Source organism: Nothobranchius furzeri, chromosome 16 (assembly GCF_043380555.1).
Source record: "Nothobranchius furzeri strain GRZ-AD chromosome 16, NfurGRZ-RIMD1, whole genome shotgun sequence".
Classification (NCBI taxonomy): domain Eukaryota; kingdom Metazoa; phylum Chordata; class Actinopteri; order Cyprinodontiformes; family Nothobranchiidae; genus Nothobranchius; species Nothobranchius furzeri.
In genome coordinates, this window is record NC_091756.1 from 29,719,862 (window position 1) to 29,742,590 (window position 22,729).

At 42.8% G+C, this 22,729-nt stretch overlaps 1 protein-coding gene across 1 annotated transcript in view; it reads left to right on the plus strand.

Annotated features, from left to right (window-relative positions):
• Positions 1 to 974: 974 nt before the first annotated feature.
• The window catches only part of fam20cb (FAM20C golgi associated secretory pathway kinase b), a 77,032-nt gene continuing 55,277 nt past the window's right edge, over positions 975 to 22,729 (plus strand). Inside the window, 4 exon segments of the mRNA XM_015963549.3 lie at positions 975 to 1,521; positions 1,523 to 2,176; positions 3,440 to 3,615; positions 8,272 to 8,350. Coding sequence (XP_015819035.2) covers positions 1,487 to 1,521; positions 1,523 to 2,176; positions 3,440 to 3,615; positions 8,272 to 8,350 — 944 coding nt within the window. The 5' untranslated portion in view covers positions 975 to 1,486.

Below are 22,729 nucleotides of genomic sequence, written 5' to 3' on the forward strand. Positions count from 1 at the left end.
GACCTATTTCATTTGCATTTTTTAAACAAACAAAAAAAATCACATTTTTGTAGTCCATGCATGACTTTTTCCCTTGTCTTTAGACGATTGGACACCTCTATCCGAAAGGCATAGTTTAGATTATTTTAAGTAGAGTTCAAACATTAAAAATAATGAAAATTACCCGTCATGTGTGGCTTCATGAACAGCCTCAGGAGTGTGACGGTGCAATGAGAACATTTGAATCCAGGTTTAAATAGTTTGATGTGAAATGTAGATTTGATTCCACTTATTTATGTTGCAACATTCAATATTTAGACTCACCACACATTATCTGATGTATTTACATACGTTTAGATATTGTTTTTTAAAGCTAAATGCATCTTTGTACAACCATGCGCAGCAGAGGTGGTTAAATGTCTCCACAGCTTATGCATTCATTTTGATTCAAAAATCATGTTCAACAGGTTTATTCTGCGGTCAGAAATGAAACCAGGGGGAAGAGACCCCTTGTGTAACGTGTCAGAGTTGTTTGATGGCAGGATGCTGTGCGGGAGAACACACGCAGGAAGAAAGTTGTTCTTCTGTCACTTTATTTGTTCTGGAAAAGTCCCAGCAGAGGGGGTTTCCATTCAGGAAGCCTCTGAACGTTATTGAGGATGCGATTGCTGCTGAGTGGCAGCATCGCAGGATGGAGCTGGATCCTCAGACTGATGAAAGCTCTAATGGGCCTGTCTCATGTATCAGCGATGGATGGACGGCCAGCTCGGAGGAGACGTTTCGGAGAGTCCAGCAGTCAGATGGATTTCAGAGGAAAGACGCCCTCTTCTTGGGCTGCTGGGATGTGCAGCGATGATTTATTCCTAAAAGAGCAGTCTCTCTCTCTCTCTCTCTCTCTCTCTCTCTCTCTCTCTCTCTCCCTCTCTCTCTCTGGTTGGTTTTAGCCAATCGACGCATGGTGACGATGAGCAAAAGGCAGGATCTAGCCTTGCTTCATCATCACATTTAACACACCCACCCAGATTCCCCACATGCTACAAGAGGCTCTTTCTTCCCTCCTCCAGCTGTAGTCTTTTAGACGCTGGCCGAGCCCGCTACCTGCGCACATCGCTCCTCTGCTTGTTTTCCTGTCTTCAAAACAGAAGAACGCCTGCAGGACTGCAGCAACGAAAGCGAAAGAAGCGCGCATTTCCGGGGATTTTCCCTACAAAACTCTGAAACGTGACGAGCAGCACTTCTTGTTATTTTTCTTTTATTTTGATTGTGAGCCGCTCTCTCTGGCTTGGATCGAGGTTGCGCGCAGTCGGATCTCTTGGGAACGTGGACGCACAGCCGGTGGTGGGTCCGGATCTCTCCTCTGCGTGATTTCGGCGGCAAAAGAGGATGAGGCTTGCGCAAACCGCTGGTTGGTCTGGACCAGCTCGACCTGTTTTACCTGGACTCTCTCGGGTGACTTTGCGCCTTTAAGATCTGAGACTGAAGCAGCCGCTGATCGCGCAGGACTCTGATGTTAGAAACCCAAAGGCTGAACGCTGAATCCTTTACTCAAGACTGCAAGTGAGGATGGGTCCTTCCTGTTTAATGTGTACTTCATTAGACTGGTGTCCAGTCTGATAAACATCATCAGCGATGTGGTCAGCCTGTTCCTCTGCGTTCTGATCGTTTGCAGCAAATACTCTCATCTGCTCAAAAGGGAGACCATGAAGATGATCCTGCTGCGCAGATTCCGGGTTCTGATCCTCATGGTGTTCCTCATCGCGTGCTCCATGCACATCATGATAGACCTTCTACCCAAGCTGGAGAGCCACGGCAACAGCGGCTGCTCCTGCCCCCACACGCCGAGCGAGCAGCCCCAGAGCTGGGGTAAGCAGGGCTGGCCTAACAAGCACACCCTCCGGATCCTCCAGGACTTCAGCAGCGATCCCGGATCCAATGTGTCCTCCCACTCCCTGGAAAGGAGCCCCGTTACAGTGGACAGGGCGCAGGCGCTCGGTGGGATGGAGCAGCGCGCGGACAGGAAGAGACAGTTCATCCATGACGCGACACGGTCCAAGCCGACCAAGGGGTCAAGGTTGTCGGTTCTGTTTGAGCATCCCCTATACAAAAAGTCCCCGCCGCCTCTGACGGACGAGGACACGCTGTTCACCGTGAACACGGACATCAGATTTGACCCCAAAGCGGCGGAAGACGAGGCATGGTAACGTGTTCCTTTAGTTTATTAATCCTTCAGCTGACATGTTCTGGTGCGCCTGGCGCTGCCAAAACCTCCAACCCACCCTGCTGTCCTCCGGTCTGATGACACCACAGCTGTAAACATAAACAAACGAGCTTTACGCATCAAACACGTGACCCAGTCAGGAATATTTTGGCTGCAACACTTCAGATGCAGACAAAACGTGCATTTTTAGACATTAATGGGATTTTAATGTCCAGTATAAATCAGTTCCCAGTTAAGACCCGTAGTTTGGACAGGCCAGACGAAGCTGGCCCTTTAATGGTTTAACTGGTGTTTTCATATTAGTGTAAAAAGTATCTTTTTGTGTGACTTTAAAAAGTTCAGGATATCATCATCTTGGCCTGTTCGGGACACATTTAGACAAATCAAGAGATTCAGGCTTCTATCACCTTCTCCATCCCTCACTGCTACAGGGCTTGTCACCCAAGCTTCCACAGAACATTTTGCTGGAAAGGTTCTGAGTCAAAACGATCTCCTACATGAGAGTTCACCCTAAGAGCTTCCTGTCCTCTCAGTCCCAGGAGTTCTCTCATGTCTGATTTTAGTTGTTTGTCTGAAGTTTACTTCTTAAACAATGTTCACGTCTGACTCCTGGGTCCGTTAGAGGCAGGTGTGATGTGACTCAGATGAAAGTATATTTTCAAAAGTGTAAAATCTAAAAGTAAAAATAAAATCACACAAAGCCTTTATAACAGGGTGCAGTGGTGTCCTGGCACTACTGTCGCAATAGACGGGTCAGCTTAGACCCAGGTCACCTGTTTCAGCTGAATAAATATGAAGAGCAATGAAAATACATCACAGAACCATGCGTGGATGATACAATCCCGTAGGGTGTCAGAACGTTAGGTGCTTTCATTTATTATCAAAACATAAACAAATTCACTCCGTCCGGATCGCTGAATTCATCTGGATGTTTTTGTCTTTGTAGTTTTTTTGTACAATAACAAGCTGAAATAAGGTTAGAGTATCAACGTTATTTCATAAGGAGAGGAAGTAAAAAGTCTGCTAACAGTACTTTCTACTGCAAAGTATTTGTACTTTGCTGACACCTTTGCATGGGTGGTTGCCATGGTAAACCAAATGAGCCACTTTCAGTAGCTTCAACATTTCTTTTGATCTCGCGTCTCTCTACTCTCCTTATTTCCTCTTTGCTTTTCTTTAAATTGGATGTTTTACAAAATGTCTTCAGTAAAATTCTAGTTTCTTCTTCCTCGTCCCATCCAGGATGGGGGAGGGCACTGTGGATGAGTCCAGCCCAGCGGGGGAGCTGAAGGCCGAGTCCTACCCCAACTGGCTCCGCTTCCACATTGGGATTAATCGATACGAGCTGTACTCCAGACACAACCTGGTCATCAATGCTCTCCTGAAGGACCTGGTGACCCAGCGAATCACCAGCGTGGGTGAGTCTCAGGAATCTGCACTAACACACCTGATGGCATCCGGTGGGAGGGCGCACAGATGGAGGGTGAAGAATAAACTCTACTCACAGGATTTTAAACTTTTTTCTAAGGGCCTTGAGTCATCATGACCTACATTCTGAGTGGGCTGGAACCACAATCAAAGCCAAGCACAAACAGATTATTTCAGAGTTCTTCCTGCAGACATGATTGTTTGATGACTTCACAACATTTCTCTCTCACCTTATTCATCATGGTTTTACTCTCTCCGCATGCTTCACCCGTCCTCCATCCTAACCGTGCTCCGTCCAACTCTCCAAATGCATCACTGAGCGAAGCGTGTTTCAGGGATTTCTGAACCACACTTCCAGGAGTGTTTCTGCATACAGGTGTAATTACCTTTGCAGATGTAAATAGCTTCCTGAACGGTCTTTGTTCAGAGAGCGAGAGGTATCGCCCGCCAACGCTAACCTTAATATCTAGCTTCAGTGCAGCTACTCAATGCCATACCAGTACGGGACAGAAACATAGGTGCTATCTTTAGATGGGTGCATGGATCAATATTTTACCTGTACAGGAATCCCAAAGAACAAAAACCGTTGTCCTTCGCCTTTCCTCTTGTCCCGGAGGAAGATCGTCGACATCGTCTTATCCAACACCAACATTCACATGGAGGCACAGCAGATGTTGCGCACCAGAACACTTTTGTTAATTTAGTTAATAAAAAAAAAAGTTGAAATCTGCTTCAAGCTGTAAACGGCGAAGAGGTCAGAGAGGTGAACTGACTTCTGGGGAAAGCAGGAAACATCTCGAGTCCTCTGAGGGGAACATTTTGAAAGTGCTGGTACATCAAAACGGTGCCAGGAAGACCCGACCCACGGATGCACAGGAAGTGCTACACTGCTGTTGGTGATCTTCAGTAATATACAGTAAATAACTGTAGTCTGAGCTGCAAGGATTCACTCGGAAATGAGTTTTAAGATGACAGCTTTTGTTTTGGCTACGCAGGCCCTCAGCTCCCCATTCCTGTTGGATATAATCTCCATTTCTTCAAACAAAGGTTGCTCTGGGAAACCAAGACAGATCTTTCACTCAGAAACACACTTCAAACATCTGAAACGTATAGCATAAAAGCTAGCATAGGCTTCATGGCCTTTTGGTAATTTAATGAGGCTTCTCACAACTTTAAACCAAACCTCTAATGAAACGGTCCAAATGACACAAAGAGCTTTCCGTTATGGGAGCTGTTAGTCAAGAGTCAGAAGAGGAGGCGATAAACAGCTGACAAGCGAGCACACCCCCCATGCACAAACACACGACAGTGCGGGCAGATAGAAGCGGGCTGCAGGCTATCGCACAGCTCAGTCTCATCAGCCTGCACACTCCTGCCTTTACAAGGCCAAGTGAGTAATAAAACACAAACATTCCTCCCTCACGGATTTTCCACCAAGCGTCTCAGAGCCTGAGAGGACTCGTGGTCTTGATGCAAATCGCACAGCCGCGCTGCAGACAGAACCGTGTCAAACTTCTGATTTCATCGACCAGAGAACGGAAGACCTGCTGAGGGTGTGTGCAGGTATCGGCCTGAGGTGATAACCCGTGCACGCTGGGCCAGATGCATCAAGTCTATTTGAAATAGTTTATTTTTTCTTCCTGGTGGACGGGGTTGTCTCCCCTTTTGGCTGCGTTCAGCTCACACATTCCAGGAGTGCTTGTCGACTCAAGGTCTCCCATCCAGCCGCGTGGGGGGACAAAAAATCAAGATTTCTGATTCCAGGTTTATCTGCCAACAACAAAAATGTAACTGGCCTATAGCAGAGATTAAATGCTTATCTGGGAGGAGGATTAGCTGTTTATGAAACACCCCTCCATGCTCGGTCACTTAACAGAAGGATGCATTTATTTCTTTTCACTCAAGATTGTGCCCGATTCTTTCAGTTTCTCCCTGTTTTTGCTCTCAGCCTGGGTGGATGGTGGAAGCAGTTCTTAGCATCTCTTTGCCAGCTAAATACATGCTGGTTCAGTAATTACAGAGTCTGAACACAGGCCCTGGGCAGAACACCAATAAAAGCCAACAGCAGTTGCCTATTATCTAAAGTTAAGGATAGGAATGCTTAGATCTATTATAGACTGTAACATCTTCTCTGCAGCCTTGGTCAGTGGAGACATGGCGTGCAAAAGCAGCAGATATGATAACGCTTTCTGCAGCCGATGGCAGCAATTGGACCATGTACAAACTCTTGTGCAACATCTAATGAAAAATCAGTCGTTTATTGTTTGCAGCTTCTGCATGCACGAGTTCCCTTTATTCCAAATGAATCAAACCTCCAACAAGTTTGCAGCATGTGAGGTCAGACAGAGTCGATCTTCTCACTTCTCTTTTTTTTTCCTCTCTGTCAACAGTTTGCTTGTCCGCATGATTCCCAAATGTAAAAATAAATTAAAATCATTGATTGAGAAAAGACTGTTCTTTGGCAAAACGCCACCAAAACGCAGCTACCAATCGATCAGCGTAGCTGGAACATGTGCTGTTTCTGTTAAATTCAGCGCTTTAGACCCCACTGCATGGCGTTCTCCCTGCACCAAGCTCCGTCCCAGGAGGACCTTCAGCCTGCATCGTCGTGCCGGAGAAAGAGAGGAAACATGAAGGAAGGAAAGATGAATAACAAAAGGAAAAACACAAAAAGGGAGAGAGACCGCTGAGAATTCAGGGACAGAGTAAACAGCAGAGGAACAAAGAGCATCAGCTAAACACTGGCTGTGCTTCAGCTGGAGCCTCACTATCGCTTCCTGTCAAACAAACAGCAGCTGTGACATCAGATGTCAGTCCTCTTCAGAGCTCCAGCACGACGACGGTCAGACGCCCAAGCTCACACGTTAGCTGTGTGAGTCAAAATCAATCCAATCAGAGCTTCGATGACACTTCTAACATCAGAAGACACCCTGCTTCTGTTTCATTAGGAGATAATGGTCTGCTACGTTCTTATCGGACCTCTTTAGAAGTTTTATTAACCTTTTTGAAACACATACTTTTGTATACTAGTTCAAGTTGATTAACTGAGATTAATATAAAACCATATAAAACAGAGGTAACACTTTACCATAAGGGTCCCTATTAACGCTAGTGCATTATTAGGCATTAATAACCTATTAATTAAAGTATTAACAACTGCTTATTAATAATGTTAATATCAAGAAATGCACTACTAAGCAGACACCCCCCCCCCGTCCTAATATCAGGCAAATTAATAAAGGAAATTTAATGTTAAGTGTTGACATAACAGAAATAAATCTGGAGTAAATTTTAGAGTTTATCCAGCTTCTTATAGCAAACAAATATTGTTAATTGCAAATAAAAACAAATTAAATTGCATTAATGTATTTTATTGCTTCATAAAAAAGTTTATTTTCTAAGATGAACCTCACCACAATTATTTGTTCCACGAAAAGCACCAATAAACAATGTTATGATCGTTTTACAAGCTCCTTTTTCCAGTGACAGAGTGGTGATTAAACAAAAGATTCCAATTAGAAACTAAACCATTCTGGTATCATTTGCAGCCTCCTGTATTCAGATGATGGAGACACTAAAATAAACAAAACCATGCGGGCACATAAAGGCTTTTATTTGATGATGATATTAATAATATATTTATACAATATTCACAGTGTAACCTTCAAAACAGGTAAATAGTGTATGCAAGAGGATCAGGGCCACTGAAAATAAAATGAAGAGAAATTTGAATCTCTGACTAATAATCCTAAGAAAAAAGTCAGAAATCTATTTCTTTCTTTCTTTGTTTTTTTCTTTCCAGTGGCCCCAACCCTCTTCTGTACCTTTGTTTTCCTGGAAAAAAAGGGTTAAATTTCAGAATGAATGTTAAAACACAATAAATGGTGCGTAAAAGATTATTATTATTTTTTTACTATTGCTGTAAAATGCTGTCATCTTAAAGCAGAAGTTTGAATAACTCCTTTTCTGCTCATTTTATTTATTTATCGCCTCACATCAGGAAAATGTTCACAAAAATATTTACTGCGACTGTAACAGTTCCGTTCACACGAGACTGTTCTTTATTTAAAATAATAGATTCTTCAGTCATAATGACTCCATTTTTTAAAATCAAAGTGGCAGTAGTGGGCTTCCATACACTTTCCTTGTATCCAAAACCACATTTATTTATGTATTTATTTATTTGTTTGTTTGTTTACCTACATCAGAATAGCCTGTGTACATCTCAGTCTTTTTCACTATTTTTTCCTAAAACATTCTATTTTGTCCAACCAGGTTTCTTTTACCGTGGTAAAGAATTGCATTTCTTTGTGATGGTGTGAAAAATAAACTGGTATCATGTTAGCACTAGAATAAACTTGTGAGAAGATGTTTTAGCTGGAGCACCCACCCTGAGCTCGGTGCAGAGGCATCAGGGAGATTTCCCTTTTCCTTTGACTGTTAAGGTCTTGTTCACTTAACAAATTATCTCAATTAAAGGACATTTTTATTGTCTTAGAGGCGTTTGGCTGCATTCAGCAAAATAAATCCAAATGAACCAGAGAGACTATAAGCCCATTTTGCTAATTTCCTTTAGGATAACAGCAGTTTACACGTAGCTTCTGTCAGCTTCCATCATGCTCATGTTGTTGTTTTGATTCTGGCAGCGATGAAGTCTGGAGGCACTCAGCTGAAGCTCATCATGACCTTCCAGAACTACGGACAGGCTCTGTTTAAACCCATGAAGTAAGTCTCCCTCCTCTTCAACACCAATGTAGTCTGCCTCGCTAAGAGATCGGTGTCAGCGCTACTTCCTGTATGACAGAGTGATGCTTAGGTGATATTTTAGTGCACGACACCGCCTGCGAAGCTTTCCTCCCTCCTCTTTTACATCTCACCATCTACTGATTCTCCTCAGTGTCATTTCCTGCTTCGCCTCTTTGGACGATATCAAATCGCTTTCATTTGAGCACAGCCTTGGTGTTGGATTGAAGGCTGTGTCAGAGCCAGATGTTGAATGGGCATTTCACCTCACAGGGCTTTCAGGTGACACATCACATTCTTTACAGCGTGTGCCGGAGGTCCTCCTCTGCCATCAGGCCGCTCCTGTTGTGTCATCGTAACGCTGATTTATCTGAGAGGTTTGCTGCTTTCATAATCTCACACCATCCTGTTGGAAATGGGAGGTTTTGCTCAGCCCCCAACTTGTGTTGCTGATTTTTGCTGTTAGAGTCTACGCCGGTGGTGTGTCGATGTGAGCGTTGCACTTAGATGCTTTAAGGCCTGAGGATGAAATCGTTGGTTGGCTACCTCCTTTGGTTCTTGGTTGGAGTTGAAGATGAGTGATTTAACAGCCATGGTGCCCAGAGGATCCATCCTACTGGTGATCCATATAGCTGTAATGTCAAAATGTTCACATTTTCACTGATTTATCTCATAGACTCAATAAGGTGGAACACTGATAGAGCCCAGAGGAAAAATTCCAACGCTTCAGATGATTACATGATTTTTCTTCTGTTGCATTTCGAGTGTTAAACATTTGATAAACTGCTGTTTTTTAGATCACAGATTATAAAAGGTGTTGTAAACCTTCCTCAGAGGTTCTGGTCCATGTTGACATGACATCATCACACATTTACATCCATGATGAATCTCCTGTTTCACCACAACCCAAAGGTTCTGGGCTGAGATCTGGTGACTGTGGAGGTCATTGGAGTCCAGTGAACTCACGGTCATGTTCTAGAGACCAGTTCGAGATAATCTGAGCTTTGTGACGTCGTGCTTTATCCTGCTGGAAGTAGCCATCAGAAGATGGGTCCATGTGGATGGACATGGTCAGCATCAATACTCAGGTAGGCTGTGGTTTAAACCAGGCTCAGGTGGTCCTAAGGGGGCCAAAGGGACAAGGACATATCCTAGACACCATTAAACTATCAGCACCATGCTGAAGCATTAATACAAGTTAGGATGGATCCATGTTGTCACATTGGTGATACCAGATTCTGACCCAGCCATCTGACAGTTGCAGCAGAAACTGGCCTTGGTTTACAGGGAACTGTTTCAAAACCCCTAGTTGGTTAGTTGCCCTCTGACGCCATGGCTTTTACTAATCATATTAATGTGAGAGCAAAGTGTTGTATGTTTCTAGTTAATGTTGGTAAGTAGCGGTTAACTGATGTGGGCTTTTCTTAGGCTGATGCAAATGTTTAGAGATCAGGTCAGCTGATGGCTGATGAATAATTATGATTTCTGTTTAATATCAGAAAAAGCCTGACAGATCCACGCTACACTGAACACGAACACTCATGGACTCACTCATCTTGACTCATGACAGGGAAGGCTGTCGTTGGTTTAGCATCCGGGAAACAGGAGAGGATGTCGCTAGTCACCAGTGTTTCCTCTGTGGGGGCTGGCTGCCCCGGGGGCAGCGGCTGGCTGTGGCGGCCGGGGTGCTTCTCGTGCATCCTCTCGCCCAGGCTACTGCTGCAGAACCTGCTGCTCCCGGTGCAGTTGACTCCTTTGATGGCGTTTCCGTCTTCCTTGTGCTTACTACACCTGCACTCAGCCAGCAGCCCTTTCTCTTATGTGTGTGTGTGTGAGTTTGCATCTGCTTGGGATGGGATTGAGGGTGGGAGGAGGGAGATACAAAGGGGATCTCGTATGTGAATCTGTGTGGGAGGGGTGGGAAACCGGCTGCTGCTTGTTTGTTTTTAATATTGTAAAGCTCTTTGAGCTGCATTTGTAGGAAAAGCGCTTTATGAATAATTTTTATTTTTAGTAGAAGCTAACCATTAGCATTAGCAACTCCACCACACAGCAGAACTCCTCCAGGCTTGTGTTATTTGTGGAGGTAAAACATCCACGCTGCAGAGCAAACAGAGTCAGTGGGGGTTGCGTTGCTGTTAGCCAATCAGAGGCAAGATGCATGTTGTTGTCTGCTCACCTCTCCTCTGGCTGACTTACATTTCCTGAAACAGGAGTGCCAAAGCTTTTTTCTGACAAAGATCGCCTCTCAAGACATTCACTTTTACTAGAGACCACTACAGATACGTCAAAAACGAGTGAAGTTTATCATGAAAGAATTCCTAAACATTTGAAGTCATTTCTACTCAGTCTGAAATCCAATAATGTTCTAAAGCCTGATCCTGTAGGAGGTTGCAGGAAGCCGTACCGTGTCTCCAGCCGTTATTTGATGAGGGACCTGAGGTCAAACCTGCAATTTTTTCTCATACAAGACAATGGTCCTTCCAACTCCACCACTGATACACACACATATATATAAATTGAAAACCATCAGGAAAATAAATACATTTCTGAATGTGGTTCTGTCGTCTTTTCCTTAAATAACACATATAGTAGTTTTTTAAATAACTGCTAGGAGCTTTAGGTTTCGGCTACGAAGCCCACACTCCCTGCCTCATCACCTCCTAATCCTATTTTGGTTCTGAATCATTGAACTACACAACATATCATTAATGTCACACAGAGAGGTGAGGAGCAGCAAAGGTAGTGTGTTCCTCTGCGTTTTATCCTGAGATTACTGCTGAAAATCCTGTAATACACCCTGGATTAAGAACTGAAGTCTGTCTCAAAGATACATGGAAATAAAATAAAAACAGCCAAAGCCAGAACAAATGCTGAGGAGCAGGAGAAGTGAACTTGATCTGATGATAACATGTGACTTTATCACAAATAGAAGCTCTAATTGAAATAATAATAATAATAATAATAATAATAATAATAATAATAATAATAATAATAATATAATAAAACAGACAACAGAACATTTACCAGTTCAGCAGCTTATTATCTAAACCTTGGTGCTAGACAGAGAGAAATCTGCATGCAGATGATGAACGTGTGCACCCCGAGCATGAATGCAGCACAGACATGCATGCACCTGATTCCTGATTACAAGATTCCTCTAAACATCATCACTGTTTCTTACCACACTTTAGTATATGCACACAGTTATCCGCGGGCCTTTTACATTCTTCTTTGGAACACTGAAGGCTGTGTGTCATTGTTTCTGGTAAAACAAAAACACCCCAGTGAGCTAAATACACAATTTCAATGTGAAATTTAGTTCTAGCCTGCGCTTGGATGGGAGCCTTTATGGATACATTTGGTTCAAGCTGTTTGTTCAAAATAACTCTGTGTTTAACCGTAACAAATAACTCCAACTATGGAAGACACGACTCGATAAAATTGCCAGAGCACTCCTAGTGCTATTCTATTCTATTCTATTCTATTCTATTCTATTCTATTCTATTCTATTCTATTCTATTGAGACGTCAACATTGGCAGAATACAACTTTTCTGGCTCTTTTCCATTGGTCGGTATCACACTTTGTTTATTTGTATTTGTAGTGATAATTGAAACAAGTCTAACTTTTTGTGTACATTTCTAATTGTGTGTTTCATTAGCACCTTACCAATATGTTATTAATTAAAACAAAACCATTACAAAGCATTGTTAGTTATTTATAATTCAGTTATAAAACACAATTTGGCAATTGTATGCTTCACAACTGCCTAATTAAAGGGAGACGCCGTTTTAATATTTTTAAATCATTTTCTTGAGCCAGCGCGTGCTAAAACGACCCTTTACTGAGTTAATGAAAGGCCAGCCCCCCTGTGGGCCAGAATATTCCACTTGCAGCTTCAGACTGGCAGCAGCTCTGTTGGGAGTTAGAAAAAACTGAGCTGACAAACCTCGTGCTGAAGTCTGCTTTCAGCCCATTTCCTGCATGTTTTGGATCACAAACACAGCTGATTTGTTTCATTTAGAGATGAATCACTCCTGTAGACACTAAGGAAGGCTGGGGAGACGTTTCGGCTTTTAGATTAAAGTGCTAAATTATGAACGCACAGTGAGGAGATTGGTTTTACATTCGGTTCTACAAATGGACACTAGGAGGTGCTCAAAGCAAGCCAAAACTGCCTAGTCTACCTTTCAGTTTGTAAAAATCAATTAGTAATTGCTTATTATTTAATAGTTTTTCTTTTATAAAGGTAGTCTTGTGGTGTATTGTCTCTGCACATGGAAATAGGATAAATCAAAGTAGGGATTCTGACCAAATTCTAATCCCTGCAGCTCCAACCTAAAAATCCAACATGGCTGCCTCACACATGTGATAACATGCTTTATTTCACTTCTGTTGGTTTGTGTCTCAGTAACTGAGTCACACACAAAGGATTATGCAACCACTAAAGTGTTTAAATGCTGAAACAAACGTCATCACTGACTTGTAACACTAACAGCTGTTAGCCTGGCTAATGAGCAACATCATCACATCCTACTGGTTTCTGGCTTGTTACTGGAACATCGTGTCAAGTCTGATGTCATTTCACAATTTGAGTTTCAACTTATAAGAAAATTGGAAGCATTGCAGCATTATTGCAAAGTGTTACCCAAGTAGTAGGATTTTAGTTTGAGTGTTAGCTTTTGCATGTTAGCAAATACAACAGCGATGCATCGATCTTGAATCTGACCAGCATCTTTAGTGCTCACTTTGCTAAATGCAGATGTGTAATGAACATTTACATTCTGCTTTTGCATGTCAACTAAACGGTATATGACTATTAGATGTATTTTAAATGTTTTTTCTACCCAATAATGCCCAGTGGAAATGAATGTGGCTACTTGAATCTAATGAATACATTAATCTTTTTGAAATGTATGTTATGTTTCATTTTATGACAGATTTAGCTATGTAATTCAGTCTTTCTGGTAATAATTCCCATCTGGAGAGGTGCTCTTTAGCCTATAATCCTGACTTTATTCGGTGGATTTTAATGTCGCAATTCCTTTGTCACAGTGATTGTAAATTAATTGTGTGTTAATGGTTCCTTATGCACACTGTTTTCTAGCCCCTGCATGTTGGTGTGGAGAGTGGGGTTAAGCCTGTGGATGATAGGTAGGAGGGAGGGCGGAGAAGCTATTCAGAGACTTTGTAATTACGGTTTCAATCCTACCACACTAAGTCAGGCCAGACGCAACAAGCCTGAAATCATCCTGACAGGCTGGGAGGAGCTGCGATGAGAAAGAGGTGAGAGGAAGGAAGAGATGGGAGAAGAGAGAGCACAGGGGGAGTCAGGAGAGGTGAGGGGGAGGAACTGGGTAAGACAGGGGAAGTTGTTGAAGAGGGAGCATCTTGGGTAGTGAATGTTGTACATGCACATGGAGAGTCAGATTATCTCAGAGCGCAGCCTCAGATGTGGAACCAAGGCGGATATGTGAAATGACATTTCCAAGAAAAGCACGGGTCAGTGGTGTTGGATGTAAATCTGTTGTTCGACGTCGTTTTGTTTGATAATCCTGGAGAAAGTGCAAGAGCATTAGAATGGCTCAAAGTAGGGCAAGTGATGCTGACATCTATGTGTGTGTGTGTTTGTGTGAGATCATTCAGAGCCGAGTCGGTCCAGTTATTCTCAGCCATATGCATCTTTTTTTCCATGCCGATCACACACACAAGCACACGCTTAACACCCGAAATCATCTTCTTGTTCCCAAATCTGCTGGTGTGTTTCCACACGCTGCATCAAAGAGACAGGGGCTGAGAGATCAAAGACTTCTCCGCCTGTGCTCTTACGCTCAGCTCTAATGCAAATGTGAGCCAGGCAATCAGGCCGCCAAGGCAGGAAGGCATGCAGGCTACGATCGACCCTCCAACCCACCTCATCTCTGGAAACCTCCTTGTTCCTCTCTGTTTGGATATCGGCTCCTCTGTCCCTTTCTCATACTTGGTTTTCTTCCTCTCTAATAGGCTTTTAGAATTGATCCTGAGAGAATTATCTGTTTTTGGCCTCAGAAGAAAAGAAAATGATCAGAAGCAGTTGGTCATTTGTTTTGAACAACGTATGAAAGATTCCTGTTTGCCTGTAACCAATGTGCTCTTTTCCTCTAAGACCTTGAATCAATCCAGCCTTAACTAGTCTAGGCTAACTTAAAGCCTGTTTAGTAGGATCTGCTGAGCCTTGGAGGATTTTAGAGGCTTTATGGGATGGAAGGGAAAATCCCGTCTGAAGCCCAGGCTTGAGTTGCTTAAGTTTGCAGTTTTAAACATTATTTCACAACAGATACTCTGAAGACTAATCTCAGTCGTTATCTTTGCCATCCTCGGGCCAGGACTCACCCAACCATTTATTAAAGCATCACAGAGAATTCTACTTTTGTCTCTTCAGCTTTTACTTTGGAGACAGTATCAATCTGGGCTGTGGTGGATCGTGCCTAAATGAAATTTGTGAAGGAGTTACCAAAGTATTTCATAAACAATTCATTGGTGTCCTTTTATGAGTTGCAGGGCATTTTGGTCATGTTAACATTGTGATAATCTAATTAAAAATCACTGAGTCGTTGTTGGAATCCAAAACCTACATTTTTTGTACTTTTTAAAGATGCGGTTCAGTTGTTTAGTCAATACATTTGCAGTGGACTCTACTAGGAAAGAGGGGGGGGGGGGGGGTTCTCAGACCCTAACCCTGTTTCAGAAAGTACGAGTCAGCTGGAGGAGAAAGTAGCTTCTGACAACAGGATTTGGAGTCTTATTTCCTGCTATTTAGACAGCTCGCTTATGATTGGCTAACAGCTACATGATGCTCTGCAACGTTGACGTTTTATCTCCACAAATAACACAAGCCTGGAGGAATTCTGCTGTCTGGTGGAGTTGCTAATGCTAACGATTAGCTTTTACCAGCCGAGATGCACTCTGCTGTTTCCTGGACGCTTAACCAACAACAGCCTTCCCCGTCGTGAGTCAATGTGGGTGTCAGTGTGACTTAGATCTTCAAACCCTAGAGTTTCACCGTCTATTTTCTATCAGCTAATGCAGCAGATTTGTGTAGGAGACTATTTTTATGTGCAGTCTGCGTGAAAAACTCAGATGTGTCAGTCACAAACAACGTGTTGAAGAGCATGCGAGTGAAAAGTGGCCAATTTAGAGAAAGCTCTGTCTGCAAACAGACCCAACAAGTGTCTGAAACCTGAAATCAGACAAAAACACAAAGAGTTTACTTATACCAGCAAATCTGTAATGGAAACATTTTATTTAAAATATAGACAAATGTTTCCCAATTTTGTTTTGCACTCATACCAAATAGCACATGTCACATTTTGAATATTGTTTCCCCTAGAAAAACTAGTTTACTGCTTTTCTTTCATTTTCTTTAATAGTTTGTTAATAGAATTTATAACCAGGGGCTTTAAAAGAAAACATGAGTCACCTGACTTCCTGTAAAATAACACTAATGCGTTGCTCCCTGGAGGGGCTTTGTCTCATACAGGTTTTTACAGTCCATTACTTCTCATAAAACAATAGCAGGTACACCATAAAAACACTGGGACACATTAGGCAACGGCAATAACAATTTCATCCACAAAACGTTGTATTAGGATATTTGAATGTGTAAACAGCTTTGCTAAAATGCTCCACATTGCACTAATTCCTACATCTGGAGTTGAGCAGCTTATTGGAGGTGGGAAGAAACAGCTTCAAGTTTGGCTCGCTGAGAGTTCTTGATGCTGGAGGCAACAACCATTTTCTTATATGGACTCAGTTTATCAGCTGGTTTTCTGATCTGCTGTCCTTTCCTGTTTGAAGCTACTATTTGGGAGTTCCTGGTTAAACATGAGTGTGATATTTCCGTTAACAAAGGCAGACTCCTGAAAGGGCAAATGGTTTTGAAAAGCACTGGCTCGTGGTCAATCACTTCCCGTGTGTCAGGGACTACGTTGTGTGACATTTAGACAGAGATGGTTAATGTCACACTGATTAATGGTGGCGTTTATCTTGGAACGGCACAGCGAGAGATTTGTGTTGGAGAAAAGCTCAGAATCACAGGATCAGGAGTCAAGAAAGGAATTTGTTCTGGTTAGAATGGGCTGCATGGTGGAGCAGTTCTTGGCACTGTTGCCTCGCAGCAAGAAGGTTGCAGGTTCTAAACTCAGCTGCGGCCTTTCTGCGTGGAGTTGCATGTTCCCCATATGCATGCATGGGTTTCATCCGGGTACTTCGGTTTCCCCCACAGATCACAACATGCATAGGTTAAAAATTGTATGTCGCTTTGGACAAAAGCGTCTGCCAAATAAATAAACAAAAACATTAGAGACTCAACCTCAGCTCAGAGGGAAGAAAACAAGACCTGATGAGGCTGGTAGTAGCAAAACAATCTCCACTAAGGACGTTCCAATCTGATCTCTAAAACTGGATCAGGGTTCTAACCGTGGCATTTTCATTTATTGGTGTGGCTTCCAAACTGTGCTGGACCAATCAAAGCAACAAACAACATAATTCACCTCTACGGAAATCAGACAACAGGCAGTCCGCCATAGCCTGGCCTGCCAGACTCCTCCTGTGTTTAGTTCTGCACAGAGAAAGGGTCTGGTCACTCACAGGCAGAGAGGCGCTTGAGGGGCGGGACTAGGCAGCTCAAAAATAACCAATCAGAAAAAAGACGGAAATGCCGACTTTACCACATGGCGCTGTAGTTTTTTAGCTGTAGTAAAATAAGGCATCTGGCAACGGCACAAACATCTTTTATTTTAGAAGAAATGCTTCTAGCGCTTCTACTTGTGGTTTTAAAGACATTCAAATCATTTAGAACAGAGGAAAGAGCCTCAGCGAACTCCGCTTCAGTCGCCAGGTTTATGACAAACTCGGCGTTGTGGTGTGTGACACACACTACTCAGCGCTGATTGGCTCGGTTAGAATTCTCAGGGGGTGGGGTTATTTGAATAGGAAAGTTCCCAGTCCCTTTCTCTGTGCAGGATTAAACAGAGGAGGAGTCTGGCAGACCAGGCTAAGTCTGCCATACTCTGCTAAAGAAAAAGCACACACCCTTTTCTAACAAGTAAAGGACTAAAGTACCTCAGTCTGCTCATGTTTCAAAGAAAAGCCCAAGTCTAAATCATCCAAAGTGGATGCCAAAGCCATTTCAAACAAGCATCGTCCCTGAGCCGATACCATCTTTGTAGTTTGCCTGCTTTACAGCTCTGGTGCTAGCCCAGTGCTATGGTTGGTCTAGATTTCTAGACTATCTGATCTCTAGTGTTGACTTACAGTTCCACAGTACAACACTGTGTATTTGCTAGCGGGGAAACAATACTACCTTCAGGAGCAGGAGGCAGGATCAAGGAGACTAGTGAACATATTAGCTAGTTTCACTTTATCACTTTTCTGTTTCAAACTTAAATCTCACTTACCGTATTGACCCGATATGAGACGACCCCCCTTTCCAAGACTAATCTTCAGGAAAAGACACACAAAAAAATCACTTTTTAAATGAACTATTTTTATTGAAAATTTGAGACCAATACTGAGCAAACATAACTTTTTAATGCAAGCTATCAGAACTTTGCTGACATGCGAAAAAAGTCAGATGAGGCTTTTATTCAGACGCCCTCTGCCTCGCTGTACTCACTGCGGTCCCGGTGCACCATCAGATCGCTACACCTGCCGACTCCTCCCACAACGTCATCCTCACCGCCATCCAAGGCATCCATGCATGTAATGTTTGACGCCTCTGCTGAATTGACCACCGTCATCCTAAAATTTGCGTAACTCTGCCTTATAGCTTGTTAACTTGCCCCACTTTCAGTGTTTCTCCTGTTGAGAACACACAGCCTGGTGCCCTCTGCTGTTACGGGCGTGTAATGGTTAGACCCCGATTATAGTACGGCCCCACATTTTAAAATTATTTTCAACAAAAAAAAATACTCATCTTATATTTGGTATAATACAGTATTTATTCATTTATTCATCGAAACATGCACCAGCTACAGTCTTTTAAAACTTTAAATTAAGACTGGACTAAAACGACTTCATGATTTATGATCCTCTTGAACTTATTTTTTCTGGTAAACCACTAATCACGTCCTTTGTCACCGGTCCTGCTCATAATGTTTATGGTCAGGATTTTTAGGTGCAGCTGTGGTGTTGAGGGTGTGGAGTTTGGCGGCAGGAGAATCTCATCTCTGCTTGATGCGGATGATGTGGTCCTCCCAGCTTCATCAGGCTCTGACCTACAGCTCTTGCTGGGGAGGTTCACAGCTGAGTGTGAAGCAGCTGGGATGAGGATTAGCACCTCCAAGTCTGAGACTATGGTTATAGACCGGAAAAGTCGGCTTGCCAACTCAGGGTCGGGAGAGAGGTCCAACCTCAAATGGAGGAGTTCAAGTATCTCGGGGTCTTCTTCACGAGTGATGAAAGGAGGGAGCGTGAGATCGACAGGCGGATTGGGGCAGTGTCTGCAGTGATGTGGACGCTGAACAGGTCTGTTATTACAAAGAAGGAACTGAGCCGGAAAGTAAAGCTCTTGATTTACCGGTCGATCTACTGCCCAGTCCTCACCTATGGTCATGAGCTTTGGGTAATGACTGAAACAACAAGGTCGCGAATACAAGCGGCCGAAATGAGCTTTCTCCGCGAGGTGGCTGGGCTCAGCCTTAGAGATAAGGTGAGGAGCTTGGACATTCAGGAGAGACTCGGAGAAGAGCCGCTGCTGCTCCATATCGAGAGGAGTCAGTTGAGGTGGTTTGGGCATCTTGTTAGGATTCCTCCTGGTCGCCTCCCCAGGGAGGTGCTTCAGGCATGTCCTGCTGGCAGAAGGCCCCCAGGTCGACCCAGGACACGTTGGAGAAAGTCCATCTCCAATCTGACCCAGGAATGCCTTGGGGTCCTACCGAAGGAGCTGGTGGAGGTGGCCGGGAGAGGATGGTCTGGAACTCCCTATTTGGGATGCTGCCCCCACGACCTGGGCCCGGATAGGCGGAAGAATTCGAGACAAGAGACGCTAATCATGTTGTTAAAGAGGGTCAGAGCACTGCATAAAGCTGCCTTCATCGTGGCTGTTTTAATTCAAAGCTTTTTTAAACACTGTTTAAAATGGTGTTTATTAATATAGTGGGATTTTTTATACCACTCACTGGCGTTTATGGGTCCTGATCATGTGGAACTGCTGTTCATAGCATTGTTTAAAAAATGCTTTTGGGGGTCAACAAGAGCATTCACAATCAGTGACTGTTGTTTAAACAGCATTTATGAGCATTGTCATAATTTCAACAGCTGGTGTTTATGAATCCTGGTTATGTGTAACTCCTGTTCCAAACAGTGTTTAATGAATGCAGACCAGTGATCCGCATCATCAGGAACAACTGCTGTTTAAAACAGTGGTATAAACTGTCTCCCTGGTCTGTGATCACCTACACAAACCCACACAAAGTGATTTAAAGAACTTTTTAGTTTTTATTGTTGGTGTGAAAAGATCAAATAAAATCACATTTCAGATTGCTAAATACATTTTTATCAGGTCATTTCTATGTTTTTACACTAACCTTCCCTTAAACGCCAAATGCTGCCTGTGAAATTCATTCTGTTGTCAGAAAACATTTTATTTAAGATCAAGTAAAATGAAGACATCAGTTGATATTACAGGAAGCACAAGGGGACCCTTATTTTTTGGGACGTATATTTGAATTTACACCGGCGTGAACAGCATGATTGTGGTTTTTACAGTGAGTTGATCCTGAGAGAACAAACACCACTTGACAGATGGTGAGCGTGAGTCATCAATGATGGATCATAGCAGTGATTGATATAATGATGGACCTCTGTCTCCATCTCCTTCAGCTCAATCACATAGCTTGTCAATCAGCCGACTTTTGGCCCGGTGACAACACAAATCAATCGGAGCATTTCTGGAAGTGATATCTCCACATACCTCTGCCTCTGTCCTCTCAACGCCATCTATATCAGCTCTGAGTCGGGTCCGTGAGTTATTTTTGATTGACGCATCGGGGAGTTGAAAGCCCCGTAATGTCACCTTGTTTCTGTCGATAACATATTGACTGAGGCGCAAACAACAGCCTGGAGAAAATCTGTGCATTAAACGTGAAACACTGGTGAGAAGCTGGCTGCATGTTGTATAATCAACTGCACCAACCGTGGGAGGTGAGAGAAAACAGCCACGTCTATAGATGTTGGAAATAAGAATCTTCATTTTCATCACAGTAAAAAAAACACAGAAAAAAGATGAACTCATGGTTGCATTTTTTCTTCAGTAATTTTTAAACAAATGTAACTCCTTGTTTAAGCTGTATTCCTTTTGTTTGCTTGCCACCATGTGCATTTGATCTTGTGTTCCGTGTCATACTGTATCCACAAGGTCTCCGGTGCCTCTGCTTCGACTTTGAGTCAGGAAATAAAAGGGATGAATAGCCTCAGGACAAGTCATTCAGAGTGGCGTGATGAGTGGAGCAGCCCTGTTTGAAAAGTGAGAAAAAGTAGTTCATAGAAGCATGGTGACAGCACCAGGTTAACCCTGAAACTGCTGGCCTAAAATAACAATCTAGGAAACCGTCTCGATGAAAGTCAGCGATTGTCTACAACTAGAGGTTGACCGATGTGATTCTAATCTTGGGAAACCGTGGCAGCTATAATATATCGTTTCCATCTTTTTGTGCCAGACACTTATTTAGATTTTTGATAAAATGGAAACAAACAGGAATATGAATGTATTTAAAATTAAAATAATAATAATAATAATAATAATAATAATAATTATTATTATTATTATTATTATTATTATTATTATTATTTAAAACGTGACAAATAGCTGATTCAATAATCAACCATGAAAATGGCTAAATAACTCATCTCGGGTTCTTCCTCCCAACCACTGCTCCCAACAAAACCAGTAGATAATCTCCTTTTTATCCCAAATTCCTGCTGCTTTTATGATTTGTGCAGTTTCAGTTTTTCTGTCATTATTGCATCTTAACAAAATTATTCCCTGTAAATACTCTAATATTATTTTTCACATAGTATTTTATGTACTTTAATTCCTTAGAATGTGAATATAGCCAACAATGACATTTTTGGCCTTTCTGACTATTTCTGCATTATGTTTGTTTACTCTTTAATTTGACTTATTCTGTAATTTTTTCTCACCTTTTTGCTCCTGTTGTGAATGTGATTGCTGCTGTGGCACCAAAACGTTCCCACTCCGGGACAAGGATGGAATTTTTTTTCTATTCTATTCTATTCTATTCTATTCTGTGCAGCTTTTTGCAGAAGCAGAAATTAGAAGTGTGTGCCACTAAACGGTTGGAGTAACAGAAAAGAGTGTGTGAGCAAGGGTTGAGAGTAAAGGACCAACACGTTCTCACACCCTAAGCGTCGGAAACAAACGCTTGGTCACTCACTTTCTGCGTCAGATAGTTGAAAGAACACACACTCAGCTGTCATCACGTGTGCTGAAGGCAGAATCTTGCCGTAGCTGAGCATATTTCCCTGAGTGGTACGCATGATCAAACGGAGCCCTCAGGCTTAGTAATCTGACCCCCTTACCGGTTTCCCCACAGAGACGGTGACACGCTGTTGGCAGCTGATGTGCTTGGATTGCGCAGATCACAGCTTCACTGCACTTTTCTGTGTGTGTGTGTGTGTGTGTGTAAGCTCATCTGTTGTCACATGTAGACAGATGGAGGAAAACTGAGAAACCTAGACACCGATAAAACCAGCTGGATGATACCTGACGCTGTTTATTTCTTCATGTTTAATCATCCGACTCATCAGCTGTGAATAATTGATAAACCTGTTAGGAGAACAAAGGTAAACATATCTGAAATCAGCGTGCCATCTGAATGTTGGCACAAAGATGCTTTTATCACTCAAACATATGCTGCTGAATGTTCAGCCTGCTTTTTAGACGCCGTATTGAATCTTGTTTTTTTTTTACATTTTTAGTAGAAAGAGGCACAAATGAATAAATCAGTACTGGACAAGGCAGCGCCACAGGGCAGCGACGCGCTTGTCTCGTTTCACTAAATCTCTGTTCTTTCCTCAAATGGTAAAAGTGTGTTTTATCTCATTTATACCATCAAACACATCTTGGTTTAAATGAAAGGCACAGGAATCTGTGAAAGAAAGTAGACTGCTCTGACTTTTATACCAGAGGTCCAAACTAGAAAGCCAAACCCCTCCTCCGGGATAAGAGGAACAGAACTTAGAGGTAAAAGTTGTGTTGATGACTAGGGATGTCCCGATCAGGTTTTTTTGCCCTCGAGTCCGAGTCATTTGATTTTGAGAACCTGCTGATACCGAGTCCCAATCTGATACTTCTAAT